We start from the raw sequence: 20258 nt of genomic DNA on the forward strand, positions 1-20258 counted from the left end.
TAAAGCATGTAACTCTTGATCTTGGGGCTGTGAGTTCAAACCCCATGGTGGGTGCAGAGATTACTTAAAAAACAAGTTTAAAGATAAACATATGTGAGTACCTATGTATGTATTTACATAAATAAGGATAATCATCTAAGCACTATTCAGAAAGTAAGAAATCTACATGGCAAATAAAGGATCCATTAAGAAAATCCTAATTGGTCCATATGATGGACTACTATGCAGTCCATAATAAAAATGATATTGTATCAGAATTTTTTTTTAATGTTTTTATTTATTTTTGAGAGAGAGGGAGAGACAGAGTGTGAGCAGGGGAGAGGCAGAGAGAGGGGGAGACACAGAATCTGAAGCAGGCTCCAGGCTCTGAGCTATCAGCACAGAGCCCGACCTGGGGCTCAAACTCGTGAACTGCAAGATCATGACCTGAGCCGAAGTCGGACGCACAACCGACTGAGCCACCCAGGCACCCTAGAATATATATTGATATGAGGATATGTCATCACATGTTGGTTAAGTTCTTTAAATTGAAAAATTGAAAAATATATCAATGTAAAGAAAGAGTAGACACCAGAATGTGAACAGTAGTATCCTTGATATCTTGAAAAATGAAATTATATTCTTCCTTTGTGTATTCTCATGCTTTCTATATCGAACATCTATTATTCTTGTAAATAAATGTTTTCAAAACATATATTTTTTCCTGATAAAATTTCAAACTATTAAACTAAAATTACTTCAAAATGGAAACAAAATATACTGTACACTACAAGAAAATGCCCCACCTAGAAACACCTTCCTCAGAAAGAAGATAAAAGAAAATTACCTTCATCCCCAAAGTGGAACAGACCAAGTCAATGATAGCACTAAGCTGGTTGCTATGAAAGTACATAGCGACCAATAACAACATCTCCCCAAAAGAAGCAGACACGCCAGATGTACTGTTGAAACAAAAAAGAAAATATGAATTTCCAAAAAGAAGTTAAGAAAAACTTACTAACTGAAACAAATGGAGTCACCTTACCTTTCAAAATATGCTTCTTCTTTTATCATCCAACTTAGCCACACTACCATTAGCTGCTCCTGTTCAGGTGTACTATATAAAACATGAAAAAGTCAATGGTTTATCAGAGATACTAGCATAAGAATGAGAAAGCATTCTGGAATTATTTTTTAGTAGATAGTATTTTTTCCTTCGCTATTTTGAAATATCAATTTAAATTAACTCCTTGTTGAAATGGCTATTACCTGTCACTGAAATAATGAAGTAGTTCCAGAGATGAAGAATAAGGGCCTTTGCTTTTCTTTATGAATGTGAACAGTCAAACCCTCTCAAAGTTTTAATTACTGCATTTACAAGTTGGAGAAAGTGAACTTCCTCACATTTTTTGAAAAGCAAAGACCTTTTGGGATTAAAATGTTAGAAAAACTGCATTAACAGCTGATATTTCATATAGAAAAAAAATCCAGTGTTAAAACAATCACCAAAAAGTCACAAACTGAGTATGAGATCAGTAACAAGGTAATTAAAATTTAGTTTTGAAAAACATTTTGAGCAGACGGGTGCCTGGGTGGTTCCGTTTGTTGAGTGTCTGACTCTTGATTTTAGGTCAGGTCATGATCCTAAGTTGTGGGATTGAGCCCCATGTCACGCTCTGTGCTGAGCATGGAGCCTGCTTGAAATTCTCTCTCTCTTCCTCTGCCCCTCTCCCCTGTTTGTGCTCTCTCTCTCTCAAATAAACAAAATGAAAAAAAATTTTTTTGTAAAAAACATTTTGAGCAGAACTCAAAACTATAGAGAAATAAGAGAGCACTATTCAAAAAAAAAGAAAAAGAAAAAAGAGGCATGGGCTCATCACACATAAAAAATGATTATAAAAACATACCAACAATGACTTTTTAAAAGGGAATTCCTAGATTTACATCAAAAGGTACAAGTCAACTTTGACTTGTGAAAATAATTTGCATTGATTTTCTTCTACTTCATTGCAGTATAAATGGATAAAACAAAAGCAACTGAAAAGCCTGCTAACCCAAGTTAAGAAAATTTAAAAGGTGAGTCTCAACTCTACATAAATCATTGCTCTAAAAAAAGACAGAGTTATGTAGTAGAAAGATAATAGCCTTTAGAGCATGGCAAGCCTCAGTAGGAATCCTCTCTCTGTTAATCTCAGACAAGAAATTTAAATGATCCTTCTGAACTTTAGCTCTCCTATCCAAAAATACAAATAAATATATCCACCTTTTAAAAGTAATGAAGATTAGAGATAATGTTTAGAAATTACTTCAGGAAAAGAGAAATCACGTCATTTTATTACCTAATTTCACACCCTCCTAAAACCCCAAACTACATTAAAGGGATTTTCCTAAAAGGCATAAATGCATATGATGATGACAATGGACAACAACACAGAATACTGGAAGCAAGAGAACATATGGAAGAGTGGTAACTGATTCAGCAGATGCAAGAAAGCAGAATACTCAACTGGCAGGAAGGAAAAGCCAATCCACTTTATACCACAGAATCCCCAAAGAGCTTAGGAACTGACAGCTCCAGGTAGTTCTAGGAGGAAGAGTGAAGACACAGCCTAAATTAAAAAGGTCAACAGTCTATATAAGTAGTAGACCTCCAGATCACCTCCTCCATTCTACACAATTAGATGAATCCCCCTCCCCCAGCAGAGAGAAGACTGAAGATTTATGCTCTGGAGATGGTAAAAGAAGGTGTCTTTGAACTAAGGGACAACCAGGGATATCTGAAGCACCGTTCAAAATGTAGGAGAATTAAGTGAATGATTAAACTACAAGCTTAGTTCCCTAACCCTCATTTTTCAACTTTGCTTATGGGTTTCTTGTCAGGCCTTTACTCTCTACACAAGACAAAAGTCTCCTCTAAGAATCTGATAAGTTTCCCAAAGAGCTACCTATACATTAAAAGATTCTAATCTGCTTATCAGTTTCCTACTTATATTTATTTATTTATTTATTTATTTTCCTACTTATATTTATATTTAAATATAAACAATCAAGAATTATCAAGCCCCTGGGGCACCTGGCTGGCTCAGTCATTAGAGCATGTGACTCTTGATCTGGGTTGTGAGTTCAAGCCCCATGCTGGGCATGGAGCCCACGAAAAGAAAAGAAAAGAGAAGAGAAGAGAAGAGAAGAGACAAAAGAAAAAGAAAGAAAGAAAGGAAGAAAAGAAAGAAAGAAAGAAAGAAAGAAAGAAAGAAAGAAAGAAAGAAAGAGAAAGAAAGGAAGGAAGGAAGGGAGAGAGAGGGAGGGAGAGAGGGAGGGAGAGAGGGAGGGAGGGAGGGAGGGAGGGAGGGAGGGAGGAAGGAAGGAAGGAAGGAAGGAAGGAAGAAAGAAAGGAAGGAAGAAAATAGAGACTTATCAAACCCTTGAAAAAACTTGCTAACTTGAAAAATAGAGACCAAAAAAAAGCAGGAAAAAAAAACTTAGAAAAGAAACAGTACTAATAAAATCTCTTCAGTCATTATGATTAGTATCAGAGAAAGCATGCCACTGTGAAGCTACTATACAGAAGAAATAACCAGAGAACAAACAAGACTCTTAGATATCAAAAACTACAGAGGATTAAAAGTTGAAAAAAAATCTTAGAAGGTAGAATGAACAGTATCTTTTCAGAGTGTGAAAAACGTTCTAAAATTTGGATTGTGGTGATGGTTGTATAACTTTGTAAATACACATAAATCTATTAAATCATAAACTTTAAAATGGGTGAATTTTATGGTATGTGAATGGTCTTTCAATAAAGCTGTTTTTTAAAAAAAGGAGAACAAGACAAAGATAAGGAAAACAGGAAAGGATAAGAAAATAAGATAATCATTTCAGGAAATCCAATATCTAAGTAAGAGAAGGTTTTGGACAGGAAAAAAAAAAAGCCATTTGGAACATTACCAACAAATTAGCTTAAGAAAATTTCCTAGATTAAAGGACATGAGTTCCCAGGTTGAAAGGGTTTACTGAATATCTACGACAACAGACAAAAACAGACCCACACTAAGGCTTATCATCCAAAAAATTTCAAAACTCTATGGACAAAAAGTTAATCCTCCATGTTTCCATATTTTTAAAAAAACAGGCTACACAAAAAACAAGAATCAGAATGTCATCAGACTTCTCATCAGCAACACTGGAAGTCAGAAGACAATGGAATGAGACTTTGAAAATTCTCAAAGGAAATTACTTCCAGCTTCAAATTCTAAACTCTATGAAACTTAATCATGTTCCAAAGTAGAATAAAGACATTGTCAGAAATACCCAGTCTCAAAATAACTGACCTCCCACATATCCATTCTAAACAAGCAAAATGAGAAAACAATTAAAAGAAGGACATATGAGATGCAGGAAACAGGAAATCCAAAAAAGGAGACATGAAGCAAGTTGTGAAAATAATAATGAAGAGCAATTCCAGGATAAGAGCTGTGTACCAGATGCAGAGGTAATCAGTTCAGACTGGAGCCAGTTAGGAGGAGAGATTTCCTTAAGAAATACCTTGGGAGGTATTCTTGGAAATGCTTTGGGAAATATCTTGGGAGGAGGTTAAGATTGGCAGAGAGTATGAGGTTCCATTAATGTAAGTACAAAAAATAAAGAACAAATGAAAACAAACAAAATACAGGATAATTATTAATGCAAAAAGCAAGTTTTGCAGAAGAAAAGTAATCATCTATTACATAGTTGAACTCCCAATAGTATTATATGAACAACTAAGTATTTGCCAAAGCAAAATTGCAATATAACTGTACTAGGAGAATGGGAAGATGGGAAGGACATATAGATGTGCTAGGGGGAAAAGAAGAAAGGAGAACTAATTCTTCATCTTTCATACACAGTAGGAAATCAACAATTATTCCTAAAATTGAAAAATCAAGATCAAAATATAGCAAATACAAACACAGTATTTAAAGATATGGAAGTAAAAAACAAAACAATCCACTAAAAGAACTGAAAGTTGCCTTGAGGGAAGGGGAAACAGGAAGTAAGGGAATCTGCCTTAACAAATGTTGAAGAACTATTATGACTCTTTAACTGGCATACAATTGATGCTATTGACACCATTTACTAAAAGATAATACCAATGTCCATCCCTAGACCAATTTTTTTTAGTACACTCCTAATTAATGCTATACATGCATTTTAATAGGCAAACAAAATCAGACCTTCAGAAAATAGAGCAACCTATATAGTAAAGTACCTGACAAGTGTAGAAAAGGCCAGTAGCATACAAAAGGAAAGCGAAACAAAGCGAACCCCAGCCGGTGTAGCAGGAGGACGGCTTGTCATCAACTGCAGTAATTGCTCAGCTTCTTCCTCAGTTGGTCTAAAAAATGAATATATTATTAGGCTTTACTCTTCTTAGTTGAGAGAGGAAGGAAGAAGGGACTTCCCAAACAGTTTAACTTTTCAGATATGAATTCTGATCTTTATAAAGATACCTCATATTTATAAAGTCTTTAATATCTTGAGTCATTAAAAGCAAAACTGTTGCACTTACAACCAGTGCTTTTCCTCAGATACAAATACACACAATCCTCACTTGGCAGAGTAGTATGGGACCATAAAAATAACCATTCAGGGGTGCCTGGGAGGCTCAGTCGGTTAAGCATCCAACTCTTGATTTCAGCTCAGGTCATGATCTCATGATTTGTGAGTTTGGGCCCTGCATTGGACTCCACACTGATAGTGTGGAGCCTGCTTGGGATTCTCTCTCTTCCTCTCTCTCTCTCTCTGCCCCTCCCCTGCTCACTGTCACTCACATTTTCTCTCTAAAATAAATGAACTTTAAAAAAAAGTGTAAAAAATATATAATAAAACGTCAAAACATTAAAAACCTCCTCTCAGTCATAATACATAGGGAAATGGAAAAAATAGCTAAGTAATATTTACATAGCACTCTGTAATTGAAAATATTACAAACACTGGGAATTAAAGTGTTTTCTTTGTAAAAAAAAATTTGTCAGTAGTTTGAATAGCCCTTGCCTTCTTTTCATTCTATATATCATAATGTGGAGTGAACCTCTTTCTTAATCCTTGATGAATTGTCATAGCCCTTTTTAAGTTTGAATCTGATTCCAACATTTTATTCTTTGTTATGTTCAGTCATGAAAAATCCTTTAAGGTGAAGATTTTTGCCAGCATCACTTCCTCTGGGACTTCATCCTTTTTCCACAATGACTTTCTTCATTCATGTTGACAAGGGCACCTTCACTAAGTTCATGGGATACATATCTAGTGTTTCTCAAATGGCAGCAGTGTTAACATCTTCACAGTCAGCTATTTCTTCTATTTATGTTTGGTTCAAATGTCACTTTCAGTGTTACCACCTTTTGTTTCTTTGCTACATTTTCATCTTTCTTGGCCGATTCCTACTTTCAATTATTTTCCTCAAATAACACGAGACAAGGTGTCACTGAGAGACAAGGTGACAGTTCAACTATGCATTTTGTTGTATGTTCACCAACCGAATAGATTGGCAGTGACCAGTCGCCAACAACTTCAAATGACATGATGTGATTAGTCACTGATCATGATGTACATCTGTTATTTACATAATGACATGGGCTTGAAGAGCTCTCAGCAAAGTTTGTACTTTATACAATTATTTGGCTAATGTATTATAGTAACTGATACATTAGTTGTTGAGGCAGCAGTGTTATTTAACTAAGCCAACACTAAGTGTGGTAAGTGAAATCCAGACTTATCAGAGACATGCAAAGTGAGGACTGTATATGTAACAATTGAGGACATTACTCAAAAGGATGTAGTGCATTGACTAACTAAGAAATCTTGTGCTTAATAATCACAACATATTGGGGCGCCGGGTGGCTCAGTCAGTTAAGCATCTGACTTTGGCTCAGGTCATGATCTCGTGGTTAGTGAATTCAAGCCCCGCATTGGGCTCTGTGCTGACAGCTCAGAGCCTGGAGCCTGCTTCGAATTCTGTGTCTCCCTCTCTTTCTGCCCCTCCCCTGCTTATACTCTCTGTCTCTCAAAAATAAATAAATGTTAAAAATAAATAAATAAATATAATCACAATATATCAAATTTAAATAATTTATGATTTCAGTTGTGAAAGGAAACACAGGAGAGATTTACTTCAACTAGCTACATGGGCTAGGTAAAGCATCACTCACAGATCATTCACTATAGTCATGTCAAGCTGTGTTAAAGTCATACATTTCTTTTTTTTTTTTTTTAATTTTTTTTTTTAATTTTTTTTTCAACGTTTATTTATTTTTGGGACAGAGAGAGAGAGAGGGAGACACAGAATCGGAAACAGGCTCCAGGCTCTGAGCCATCAGCCCAGAGCCCGACGCAGGGCTCGAACTCACGGACCGCGAGATCGTGACCTGGTTGAAGTCGGACGCTTAACCGACTGCGCCACCCAGGTGCCCCAGTCATACATTTCTTAAACTGCTCTGGCCCTTCCCCTATTCACATAATTCTATTTACAATCTGACAAAAATAGATGGATACATCCCACCTAGGAATGTTTTTGATATAAGGACTTCATTCTTGATATAAGCCAGCCTGCTACCTAAGCCCATTAGAAAACCCAAATCCTCTGAATAAAAGGCCTTTGGCTCGCTTTCTTGGAATTAAAAACAAGAAAATAAAATAATGAAAAGGTAAAATATCAAATTATTGAATACTTGAGTCCAGCGATCCCCATCAAAGCACAGTACAGACGTAAGAGTGCACTGGCTTTCACAACATGCTCTTCTTTCAGCCCCGAATACACAGACACATTGGGCTCCATCTCCACATCAGCTTCCTCCACAATGCGGGTACTTCTTACTGTGGGAAGAATGCCCATCAACTCCAGAAGAAGCTGCCTTCTCATTTGCCAAAGGACAGAACTACTGGTCTCTCTTTTTCTCTGTAAAAAATATAGAGCATGGAGCACTTACCAAGTCAAAAGGACATTCAAACAAAGCTCCCCAGTTAAACACTTGAAATTGACCCTTTTGAAGAGCCTGTCGTAACTGTAGAATCTCATTTTAACCAACTGATTAAAAACTGAAAATTCACTGATTCATTTGAAGAACACTCTATTCACATTAATCCAGATTGGCTATACAGAAAACACTAAGTTAATGACAATTTGAACTGTAAAATGTCATTTAAATACTTTCAAATACATAATGACTAACAGAGTCATATGTAATACAGTAGAAAGTGCTCACATTTTGGAGACAGGACATCTTGGGTTTAAACAAAGCTTTGCTATTAACTATGTACACTTAACTCTCTGAACTCCAATGTCCTTAATGACAAGGAAATGAATATTAATAATATTTAACTCCTGGGGTGTGTGGGTGGCTCAGGTTGAGTATCTAACTCGATTTTGGCTTAGGTCATGATCTCACAGTTGGCATTGGGCTCTGCGTGACACTGTGGAGGCTGCTTGGGATTCTCTCTCTCCCTCTCTCTCTGCCCCTGTCCTCCTGGCTTGCTCTCTCTCTCTCTCTCTCTCTCTCTCTCAAAATAAATAAGTAAACGCTAAAAAATAATAATAGTAATATTTAAACTCCCAGGGCTGTTGTAATGAGGAGTTTATAAGTCTATCACCCTCATAGTTCTTGAGGCAGGGATAACATCTTAGTCATCTATTACTTGGCAGGGCCTAACATTGTGCCTGACATATAGCAAGCATACAGTATCTGTTAAATAGATGAAAGAATGAACAAAGGTAACACATATAAAAGCAGTTCTAAATTGTAAAGAACTAGGCAGATGTCAGTTATTATTTTTAAAATGGTTCTAAGTAAAATATGATAAACCTGCTTTAATAACATTAGCTTCAAATAAGAAAAATTTACTGCACATAATGGACAAACAAGATGAGCATACCAAAGTGCTTAACACAGTGCATATAGAAGGTACGCAATAAATGTTAACTTCCCCTTAAAAATCAAGGCTTAAAATTAGAGTTACCATGAAATGTTCTTTGAAAAAGTGAAATATTTTGCAACTTAAAAACTGTTGCCAAATATAATATATATTCATCAATAGATGAATGAAAAAATAAAATGTAGTATATACATACAATGGAATATTATTCAGCCTTGTAAAAGAAATGCTGATTCGTGCTACAACATGCATGGACTTTGAAAACATAGAACAAGCCAAACCTAAAAAGAGAAATATTGTGTGACTCCACTTATATGAGGAACCTAGAATAGTCAAATTCATAGAGGCAGAAAGTAGAAAGAAGTTATCAGGTACTGAAAGAAAGGAGAAATAGGGAATTATTGTTTAATGGGTAGAGTTTCTGTTAGAGATGATGAAAAAGTGCTGAAAATGAAGAGTGGTGATGGTTGCAATATATTGTGAATGTAATTAACGCCACAGAACTATACACTTTAAAATGATTAAAACAGTAAATTTTATATCATGTATATTTTACCATAATAAAAAAGATACATATTAAAATTATAGACTATAATAACAACTTATTTTGATGACCTATTCTCATGAATCTGTCCCAGAACCCTAGAGATTCCCAAAACTCTTTCAGAGAGTCCAGAGGTAAAAAATATCTCCTTACTGTTGAGAACTGAGAACAAACTAAGGGTTGATGGGGGGTGGGAGGGAGGAGAGGGTGGGTGATGGGTATTGAGGAGGGCACCTTTTGGGATGAGCACTGGGTGTTGTATGGAAACCAATTTGACAATAAATTTCATATAAAAAAAAAAAAATCTCCTTAAACATTATTTGCCTTTTCTACCCTCATTTTCTCACAAGCGTACAACACAGTTTTCCAAATATTCAACTCAGCCAGACATTAAAGAGATTTGCAAACATATAAAACAATACAACACTTCTCACTGTTTTTTTTTTTAATATGGTTATTTTTCATTAAAAATATGTTCACATTTAATAGGGTTATTATTAAAAAGTTATTTTTGCCATTTTTAAAGAATTAGGTAAGTATTTCATAATATTCAGTTTTATTTCTAATATCATGAATATCAATAGATAAAAAGCACATAAATAAAAGCCCTTTGGTACCTTCAGTGATTTAAAATGTCAGGAGGTCCTAAGACTAAAAGTGTGAGAAGCACTGGTCTAATGACATCATTCTAAAAGTGTTTCTTCCTCTTTTACTAGTTGTCAAAATATCCTGATTCCTAGCCTATAAATATTATTTTTTTATTTTTTATTTTTTAAAATTTACATCCAAATTAGTTAGCATATAGTGCAACAATGATTTCAGGAGTAGATTCCTTAGTGCCCGTTACCCATTTAGCCCATCCCCCCTCCCACAACCCCTCCAGTAAACCTCACTTTGTTCTCCATGTTTATGAGTCTCTTCTGTTTTGTACCCCTCCCTGTTTTTATATTATTTTTGTTTCCCTTCCCTTATGTTCATCTGTTTTGCCTCTTAAAGTCCTCATATGAGTGAAGTCATATGGTTTTTGTCTAATTTCTCTAATTTCACTTAGCATAATACCCTCCAGTTCCATCCACGTAGTTGCAAATGGCAAGATTTCATTCTTTTTGATTGCCGAGTAATACTCCATTGTATGTATATGTGTGTGTGTGCACACACACACAAATATATATATACATATATATATATATACCACATTTTTTTTTTTTATCCATTCATCCATCGATGGACATTTGGGCTCTTTCCATACTTTGGGTATTGTTGATAATGCTGCTATAAACATGGGGGTGCATGTGTCCCTTTGAAACAGCACACCTGTATCCCATGGATAAATGCCTAGTAGTGCAATTGCTGGGTCGTAGGGTAGTTCTAATTTTAGCCTATAAATATTTTTAATCTCACCTGCTGTCCATTTCGGATAAAAGTTCCAAACCAAGTCCGGACTTTTGCATTTGTTCCAAGAAGCAAACCACTAACAAAACAAACCAAGTCACTCACTCCATCTTCACTAGCTTCATTTTTAGTATGATCCAATGTCAAAGCCACTCCAAGGCCTGGCAAGTGACATTCTTCTACCTAACACAGCAAAGAAAACAAACTGAACTCAATCTCATAAGGAAAAGAGCCAGGACACTTCAGTGTTTAGATGTTTTAAAGCTTTTAAAGTTTAGAGGAGGACATATCACAAAACACAAAAACCCAGAAAGGAAAGTAATTCCAAATCTCTACAAGATTCTCAAATCATCTTGGGAAAGTTCCTGGTCATAATACAAAGGCTTCGGTCTTATAAAAATAATATCTCTTACCACCATGCCTCGGACCTTGAGGGCCTGAGAAGGATTCATTTTACATAAGAAGCGTAGGGCATCTGTCCTGCGCCTTCCTCCAAGACTTTCCTCATCTTGTCGTTCTCCATTTTTTATGAGACCCCTACAAACTGAACATTTAATAGCCTCTATTAATTTAAGCTTTTAAGTAGAATGTTAAAAAAGAATTTCTTCAGTCTTTGAATTAATCATTTATGCGGAATAGACACTATAGAAGAAAATCATCAGGGAATTTGAAAGCATAGCAAAAGAAACTGGTCAAAATAAAGCAAAGAGTGAAAAGAGACAAAATGAACAGTGACCTGTGGTGCAATACCAAGTAGTCAAATATAATTAGGGTCTCAGAAAGAAAAACTGAATGGAAAACAAAAATATATTTGAAGAAATTTTTCTGAATTTGATAAAAACTGTAAAACCAGAAGTTCAATAAACTTCAAGCAGGATAAACACAAAGTAATAATATTGAGATCCATCATAAGCAAATTTCTGAAAACCAGTGGAAAAGAGAAAATCTTAAAAGCAGCCACAAAGAAAAGACAAATAAAAGCAGCCAGAGGAAAACAGAAACATATACAGAGCAAGAGAAATCAAAACTACCACAGACAATAGAACAACATCTTTAAAGAGCTAAAAGAAGGGGAGGGGCACCTGGTGGCTCAGTTGGTTAAGCATCCAACTTCAACTCAGGTCATGATCTCACAGTTCGTGGGTTCGAGCCCCACGTCAGGCTCTGTGCTGACAGCTCAGAGCCTAGAGCCTGCTTCGGGTTCCGTGTCTCCCTCTCTCTCTGCTCCTCCCCTGTTCACACTCTGTCTCTCTCTGTCTCTCTCAAAAATAAATAAGTATTAAAAAAAAAAATTTAGGGGCCAGGAGGAAGATGGCGGCGTAGGAGGACGCTGGGCTCACCGCGCGTCCTGCTGATCACTTAGATTCCACCTACACCTGCCTAAATAACCCAGAAAACCACCAGAGGATTAGCAGAATGGAGTCGCCGGAGCCAAGCGCAGACGAGAGGCCCACGGAAGAGGGTAGGAAGGGCGGCGAGGCGGTGCGCGCTCCACGGACTGGCGGGAGGGAGCCGGGGCGGAGGGGCGGCTCGCCGGCCAAGCAGAGCCCCCGAGTCTGGCTTGCAAAAAGCGGAGGGGCCTGACGGACTGTGTTCCGACAGCAAGCGCGACTTAGCGTCTGGGAAGTCATAAGTTAACAGCTCTGCTCAGAAAGCGGGAAGGCTGGAGGACAAAGGGAAGGAGAGCTGCTGAGCCCCCGGACGACAGAGCTCAGTTTGGTGGGGAACAAAGGCGCTCGCCAGCGCCATCTTCCCCGCCCATCCCCCAGCCAAAATCCCAAAGAGAACCAGTTCCTGCCAGGGAACTTGCTCGCTCCGCGCAAACACCCAACCCTGCGCTTCTGCGGAGCCAAACCTCCGGCAGCGGATCTGACTCCCTCCTGCTGCCACAGGGCCCCTCCTGAAGTGGATCACCTAAGGAGAAGCAAGCTAAGCCTGCCCCTCCTGCCCCTGTGCACCTTGCCTACCCACCCCAGCTAAGACGCCAGATCCCCAGCATCACAAGCCTGGCAGTGTGCAAGTAGCCCAGACAGACCACCCCACCCCACAGTGAATCCCGCCCCTAGGAGAGGGGAAGAGAAGGCACGCACCAGTCTGACTGTGGCCCCAGCGGTGGGCTGGGGGCAGACATCAGGGCTGACTGCGGCTCCGCCCACCAACTCCAGTTATACACCACAGCACAGGGGAAGTGCCCTGCAGGTCCTCACCACGCCAGGGACTATCCAAAATGACCAAGCGGAAGAATTCCCCTCAGAAGAATCTCCAGGAAATAACAACAGCTAATGAGCTGATCAAAAAGGATTTAAATAATATAACAGAAAGTGAATTTAGAATAATAGTCATAAAATTAATCGCTGGGCTTGAAAACAGTATAGCTGACAGCAGAGAATCTCTTGCTACAGAGATCAAGGGACTAAGGAACAGTCACGAGGAGCTGAAAAACGCTTTAAACGAAATGCATAACAAAATGGAAACCACCACGGCTCGGATTGAAGAGGCAGAGGAGAGAATAGGTGAACTAGAAGATAAAGTTATGGAAAAAGAGGAAGCTGAGAAAAAGAGGGATAAAAAAATCCAGGAATATGAGGGGAAAATTAGAGAACTAAGTGATACACTAAAAAGAAATAATATACGCATCATTGGTATCCCAGAGGAGGAAGAGAGAGGGAAAGGTGCTGAAGGGGTACTTGAAGAAATAATAGCTGAGAACTTCCCTGAACTGGGGAAGGAAAAAGGCATTGAAATCCAAGAGGCACAGAGAACTCCCTTCAGACGTAACTTGAATCGATCTTCTGCACGACATATCATAGTGAAACTGGCAAAATACAAGGATAAAGAGAAAATTCTGAAAGCAGCAAGGGGTAAACGTGCCCTCACATATAAAGGGAGACCTATAAGACTCGTGACTGATCTCTCTTTTGAAACTTGGCAGGCCAGAAAGAATTGGCACGAGATTTTCAGTGTGCTAGACAGAAAAAATATGCAGCCGAGAATCCTTTATCCAGCAAGTCTGTCATTTAGAATAGAAGGAGAGATAAAGGTCTTCCCAAACAAACAAAAACTGAAGGAATTTGTCACCACTAAACCAGCCCTACAAGAGATCCTAAGGGGGACCCTGTGAGACAAAGTACCAGAGACATCACTACAAGCATAAAACATACAGACATCACAATGACTCTAAACCCGTATCTTTCTATAATAACACTGAATGTAAATGGACTAAATGCGCCAACCAAAAGACATAGGGTATCAGAATGGATAAAAAAACAAGACCCATCTATTTGCTGTCTACAAGAGACTCATTTTAGACCTGAGGACACCTTTAGATTGAGAGTGAGGGGATGGAGAACTATTTATCATGCTACTGGAAGCCAAAAGAAAGCTGGAGTAGCCATCCTTATATCAGACAAACTAGACTTTAAATTAAAGGCTGTAACAAGAGATGAAGAAGGACATTATATAATAGTGACAGGGTCTATCCATCAGGAAGAGCTAACAATTATAAATGTCTATGCGCCGAATACCGGAGCGCCCAAATATATAAAACAATTACTCATAAACACAAGCAACCTTATTGATAAGAATGTGGTAATTGCAGGGGACTTTAACACCCCACTTACAGAAATGGATAGATCATCTAGACACACGATCAATAAAGAAACAAGGGCCCTGAATGAGACATTGGATCAGATGGACTTGACAGATATATTTAGAACTCTGCATCCCAAAGCAACAGAATATACTTTCTTCTCGAGTGCACATGGAACATTCTCCAAGATAGATCATATACTGGGTCACAAAACAGCCCTTCATAAGTTTACAAGAATTGAAATCATACCATGCATACTTTCAGACCACAATGCTATGAAGCTTGAAATCAACCACAGAAAAAAGTCTGGAAAACCTCCAAAAGCATGGAGGTTAAAGAACACCCTACTAACGAATGAGTGGGTCAACCAGGCAATTAGAGAAGAAATTAAAAAATATATGGAAACAAACGAAAATGAAAATACAACAATCCAAACGCTTTGGGACGCAGCGAAGGCAGTCCTGAGAGGAAAATACATTGCAATCCAGGCCTATCTCAAGAAACAAGAAAAATCCCAAATACAAAATCTAACAGCACACCTAAAGGAAATAGAAGCAGAACAGCAAAGGCAGCCTAAACCCAGCAGAAGAAGAGAAATAATAAAGATCAGAGCAGAAATAAACAATATAGAATCTAAAAAAACTGTAGAGCAGATCAATGAAACCAAGAGTTGGTTTTTTGAAAAAATAAACAAAATTGACAAACCTCTAGCCAGGCTTCTCAAAAAGAAAAGGGAGATGACCCAAATAGATAAAATCATGAATGAAAATGGAATTATTACAACCAATCCCTCAGAGATACAAACAATTATCAGGGAATACTATGAAAAATTATATGCCAACAAATTGGACAACCTAGAAGAAATGGACAAATTCCTGAACACCCACACTCTTCCAAAACTCAATCAGGAGGAAATAGAAAGCTTGAACAGACCCATCACCAGCGAAGAAATTGAATCGGTTATCAAAAATCTCCCAACAAATAAGAGTCCAGGACCAGATGGCTTCCCAGGGGAGTTCTACCAGACGTTTAAAGCAGAGATAATACCTATCCTTCTCAAGCTATTCCAAGAAATAGAAAGGGAAGGAAAACTTCCAGACCCCTTCTATGAAGCCAGTATTACTTTGATTCCTAAACCAGACAGAGACCCAGTAAAAAAAGAGAACTACCGGCCAATATCCCTGATGAATATGGATGCAAAAATTCTCAATAAGATACTAGCAAATCGAATTCAACGGCATATAAAAAGAATTATTCACCATGATCAAGTGGGATTCATTCCTGGGATGCAGGGCTGGTTCAACATTCGCAAATCAATCAACGTGATACATCACATTAACAAAAAAAAAGAGAAGAACCATATGATCCTGTCAATCGATGCAGAAAAGGCCTTTGACAAAATCCAGCACCCTTTCTTAATAAAAACTCTTGAGAAAGTCGGGATAGAAGGAACATACTTAAAGATCATAAAAGCCATTTATGAAAAGCCCACAGCTAACATCATCCTCAACGGGGAAAAACTGAGAGCTTTTTCCCTGAGATCAGGAACACGACAGGGATGCCCACTCTCACCGCTGTTGTTTAACATAGTGCTGGAAGTTCTAGCATCAGCAATCAGACAACAAAAGGAAATCAAAGGCGTCAAAATTGGCAAAGATGAAGTCAAGCTTTCGCTCTTTGCAGATGACATGATATTATACATGGAAAATCCGATAGACTCCACCAAAAGTCTGCTAGAACTGATACATGAATTCAGCAAAGTTGCAGGATACAAAATCAATGTACAGAAATCAGTTGCATTCTTATACACTAACAATGAAGCAACAGAAAGACAAATAAAGAAACTGATCCCATTCACAATTGCACCAAGAAGCATAAAATACCTAGGAATCAATCTAACCAAAGATGTAAAGGATCTGTATGCTGAAAACTATAGAAAGCTTATGAAGGTAATTGAAGAAGATTTAAAGAAATGGAAAGACATTCCCTGCTCATGGATTGGAAGAATAAATATTGTCAAAATGTCAATACTACCCAAAGCTATCTACACATTCAATGCAATCCCAATCAAAATTGCACCAGCATTCTTCTCGAAACTAGAACAAGCAATCCTAAAATTCATATGGAACCACAAAAGGCCCCGAATAGCCAAAGTAATTTTGAAGAAGAAGACCAAAGCAGGAGGCATCACAATCCCAGACTTTAGCCTCTACTACAAAGTTGTCATCATCAAGACAGCATGGTATTGGCACCAAAACAGACACATAGACCAATGGAATAGAATAGAAACCCCGGAACTAGACCCACAAACGTACGGCCAACTCATCTTTGACAAAGCAGGAAAGAACATCCAATGGAAAAAAGACAGTCTCTTCAACAAATGGTGCTGGGAGAACTGGACAGCAACATGCAGAAGGTTGAAACTAGACCACTTTCTCACACCATTCACAAAAATAAACTCAAAATGGATAAAGGACCTGAATGTGAGACAGGAAACCATCAAAACCTTAGAGGAGAAAGCAGGAAAAGACCTCTCTGACCTCAGCCGTAGCAATCTCTTACTCGACACATCCCCAAAGGCAAGGGAATTAAAAGCAAAAGTGAATTACTGGGACCTTATGAAGATCAAAAGCTTCTGCACAGCAAAGGAAACAACCAACAAAACTAAAAGGCAACCAACGGAATGGGAAAAGATATTTGCAAATGACATATCGGACAAAGGGCTAGTATCCAAAATCTATAAAGAGCTCACCAAACTCCACACCCGAAAAGCAAATAACCCAGTGAAGAAATGGGCAGAAAACATGAATAGACACTTCTCTAAAGAAGACATCCGGATGGCCAACAGGCACATGAAAAGATGTTCAGCGTCGCTCCTTATCAGGGAAATACAAATCAAAACCACACTCAGATATCACCTCACGCCAGTCAGAGTGGCCAAAATGAACAAATCAGGAGACTATAGATGCTGGAGAGGATGTGGAGAAACGGGAACCCTCTTGCACTGTTGGTGGGAATGCAAATTGGTGCAGCCGCTCTGGAAAGCAGTGTGGAGGTTCCTCAGAAAATTAAAAATAGACCTACCCTATGACCCAGCAATAGCACTGCTAGGAATTTATCCAAGGGACACAGGAGTACTGATGCATAGGGGCACTTGTACCCCAATGTTCATAGCAGCACTCTCAACAATAGCCAAATTATGGAAAGAGCCTAAATGTCCATCAACTGATGAATGGATAAAGAAATTGTGGTTTATATACACACTGGAGTACTACGTGGCAATGAGAAAAAATGAAATATGGCCTTTTGTAGCAACGTGGATGGAACTGGAGAGTGTGATGCTAAGTGAAATAAGCCATACAGAGAAAGACAGATACCATATGGTTTCACTCTTATGTGGATCCTGAGAAACTTAAGAAAAACCCATGGGGGAGGGGAACAAAAAAAAAAAAAAAAGAGGTTAGAGTGGGAGAGAGCCAAAGCATAAGAGACTGTTGAGAACTGAGAACAAACTAAGGGTCGATGGGGGGTGGGAGGGAGGAGAGGGTGGGTGATGGGTACTGAGGAGGGCACCTTTTGGGATGAGCACTGGGTGTTGTATGGAAACCAATTTGACAATAAATTTCATATATAAATAAAAAAAAAAAAAAAAAAAGAAGATAATCAGGGAAAAAAAAAAAAAAAATTTAAACCCAACAATAAAGAAATGTAAATGCCAAGAAAATAATTAAGCAAAGACATAAAGCTAATATGACAGTAGTTGAGATTAAATGGAATCCTAAAAAATTTCAATCCAAATGAAGAAAGGAAAAGAAGAAAAAGGAAGCAAATAACAAGATGATACACTTAAATCTAACTACCACAATAATCACATTGAATGATCTACATAAATGGTCTAAATACTCCAAAAGCAGAGACTGCAACTAAGTTTTTTTAAAAAACAAGATTCAACTATACTTGTCTATAAGAAACCCACCTTAAAGATACAGATTTTTAAAAAAATTTTTTTAGACATTTATTTTTGATAGACAAAGGGAGACAGAGCACAATTGAGGAAGGGGCAGAGAGAGAAGGAGACACAGAATCCAAAGTAGGTTCCAGGCTCTGAGCTGTCAGCACAGAGCCTGACGTGGGGCTCGAACTCACAAACCACGAGATCATGACCTGAGCAGAAGTCGGACGCTTAACCGACTGAGCCACCCAGGTGCCCCAAGATACAGATTTTTTTAAAGATGGATATATACCATACAAACACTAATTGTAAGCTGCTATGACTGTATTAATGAAGTACACTTCAAAAGAAGGTATATTACCAAGGATAAAGAAGAATATTTTATAATGAAAAAGGCTTAATTCATCATAATGATATAACAATCCTAAATGTACATGGACCCAATCATAGCTTCAGAATTAATGAAGCAGGGCTTCTGGGTGGCTCAGTTGGTTGAGCATCCAATTCTTGATGTCATCTCAGATCATGATTCCAGGGTGGTGAGATTGAGCCCCTCACCAGGCTCTGCGCTGAGTGTGGAGTCTGCTTAAGATTCTTTCTCTCCCGGGGGGTGCCTGGGTGGCTCGGTTGGTTGAGCGTCTGACTTTGGCTTAGGTCATGATCTTGCAGTTCACAGGTTCGAGCCCCGCATTGGGCTGTGTTCTGATGGCTCAGAGCCTGGAGCCTGCTTTGGATTCTGTGTCTCCCTCTCTCTCTGCCCCTTCCCAGCTCATGCTCTGTCTCTCAAAAATGAATGAACATTAAAAAAAAATTTTTTTTTCAAAGATTCTTTCTCTCCCGGGAACCTGGGTGGCTCAGTCTTTAAGCATCTGACTTCAGCTCAGGTCATGATCTCACAGTTCATGAGTTCAAGTCCCATGTCGGGTAAGCTCATGCCCCACTTCAGGTGAGCTGGAGCCCCGCTTCAGGGGAACACAAAACCTGCTTTGGGTGAGACCCACTTCTCTCTCTCTGCCTCTGCCCTTCCTGGGATTCTCTCTCTCTCTCTGCCCCTCACTCACTTATACCCTCTCTCTCTAAAAAAAAAAAAAAAAAAAGAAGATTCTCTCTCTCTCTCTCTCTTCCTCCCCAGCCCGCATGCGCACACTTTCTCTCTCTCAAAATAAAAAATAAAATAAAATATTTTTTAAAAATTAGTGAAGCAAAAACAAGATGAAAGTAGACATAGACAAATCCACAATTATGTTTGGAGACGTCAACATTCCTCTCTTAGTAACTGATAGACAATGTAGACAGAAAATCAACAATAAGACAGTTTTTACAAAGAACTTTTACATACCTTATGATATATTCAATAAATCTCTTGGAAATGTAAGAGAGGGGTACCTGGATGGCTCAGTCACTTAAGCATCTGACTTTGGCTCAGATCATGATCTCATCCTGCATCAGGCTCCCTGCTGTCAGTGCAGGGCCGGCTTTGGATCCTCAGTCCCCCTCTCTCTCTGCCCCTCCCCTGCTTGTGTCTCTCGCTCTCTCAAAAATAAACAAGCATTAAAAAAAAATGTAAGGGAAATGTTATTATTACTATCTCATTTTGTAGAATGGAAGTATCTTGATGGAGATACACAAAAAGTGAGTGACAAAACTAGAAATTTCAACCGCCAGATCCAGTGCTTTTTCCTCTTTGGCTCCCAATTCACAACCCTGCTCAATGAATGTTTTTATTTTAATATCACACAGATCCAAACAACAATGTTCAATCAGTAGTAGTTTGAAACAGAGGTGAAAATTTTAGTTGATTTTCTCAGTTTTGACTCTATCCTTTTCTGTAAATTGACAACAATAAGGCTAAAAACCAAAGGGTTTGATTGCTGCTATTTCTGATTACTTATGCCTTGTAT

At 38.3% G+C, this 20258-nt stretch overlaps 1 protein-coding gene across 3 annotated transcripts in view; it reads right to left on the reverse strand.

Annotated features, from left to right (window-relative positions):
* INTS2 (integrator complex subunit 2) overlaps positions 1-20258 on the reverse strand; it is a 66239-nt gene that overhangs the window by 37943 nt on the left and 8038 nt on the right. For all 3 annotated transcript variants that reach the window (XM_086686788.1, XM_025919120.2, XM_086686789.1), the window contains 6 exons: positions 11230-11360; positions 10826-10999; positions 7680-7906; positions 5222-5347; positions 1025-1096; positions 827-941 (listed from right to left, as the gene is read on the reverse strand). In XM_086686788.1, coding sequence (XP_086542914.1) covers positions 827-941; positions 1025-1096; positions 5222-5347; positions 7680-7906; positions 10826-10999; positions 11230-11360 — 845 coding nt within the window. The remainder of the gene's footprint in view (positions 1-826; positions 942-1024; positions 1097-5221; positions 5348-7679; positions 7907-10825; positions 11000-11229; positions 11361-20258) is intronic.

This window comes from Puma concolor, chromosome E1 (genome assembly GCF_028749965.1).
Source record: "Puma concolor isolate L17-30 chromosome E1, mPumCon1.1.hap2, whole genome shotgun sequence".
In the NCBI taxonomy this organism is placed as follows: Eukaryota; Metazoa; Chordata; class Mammalia; order Carnivora; family Felidae; genus Puma; species Puma concolor.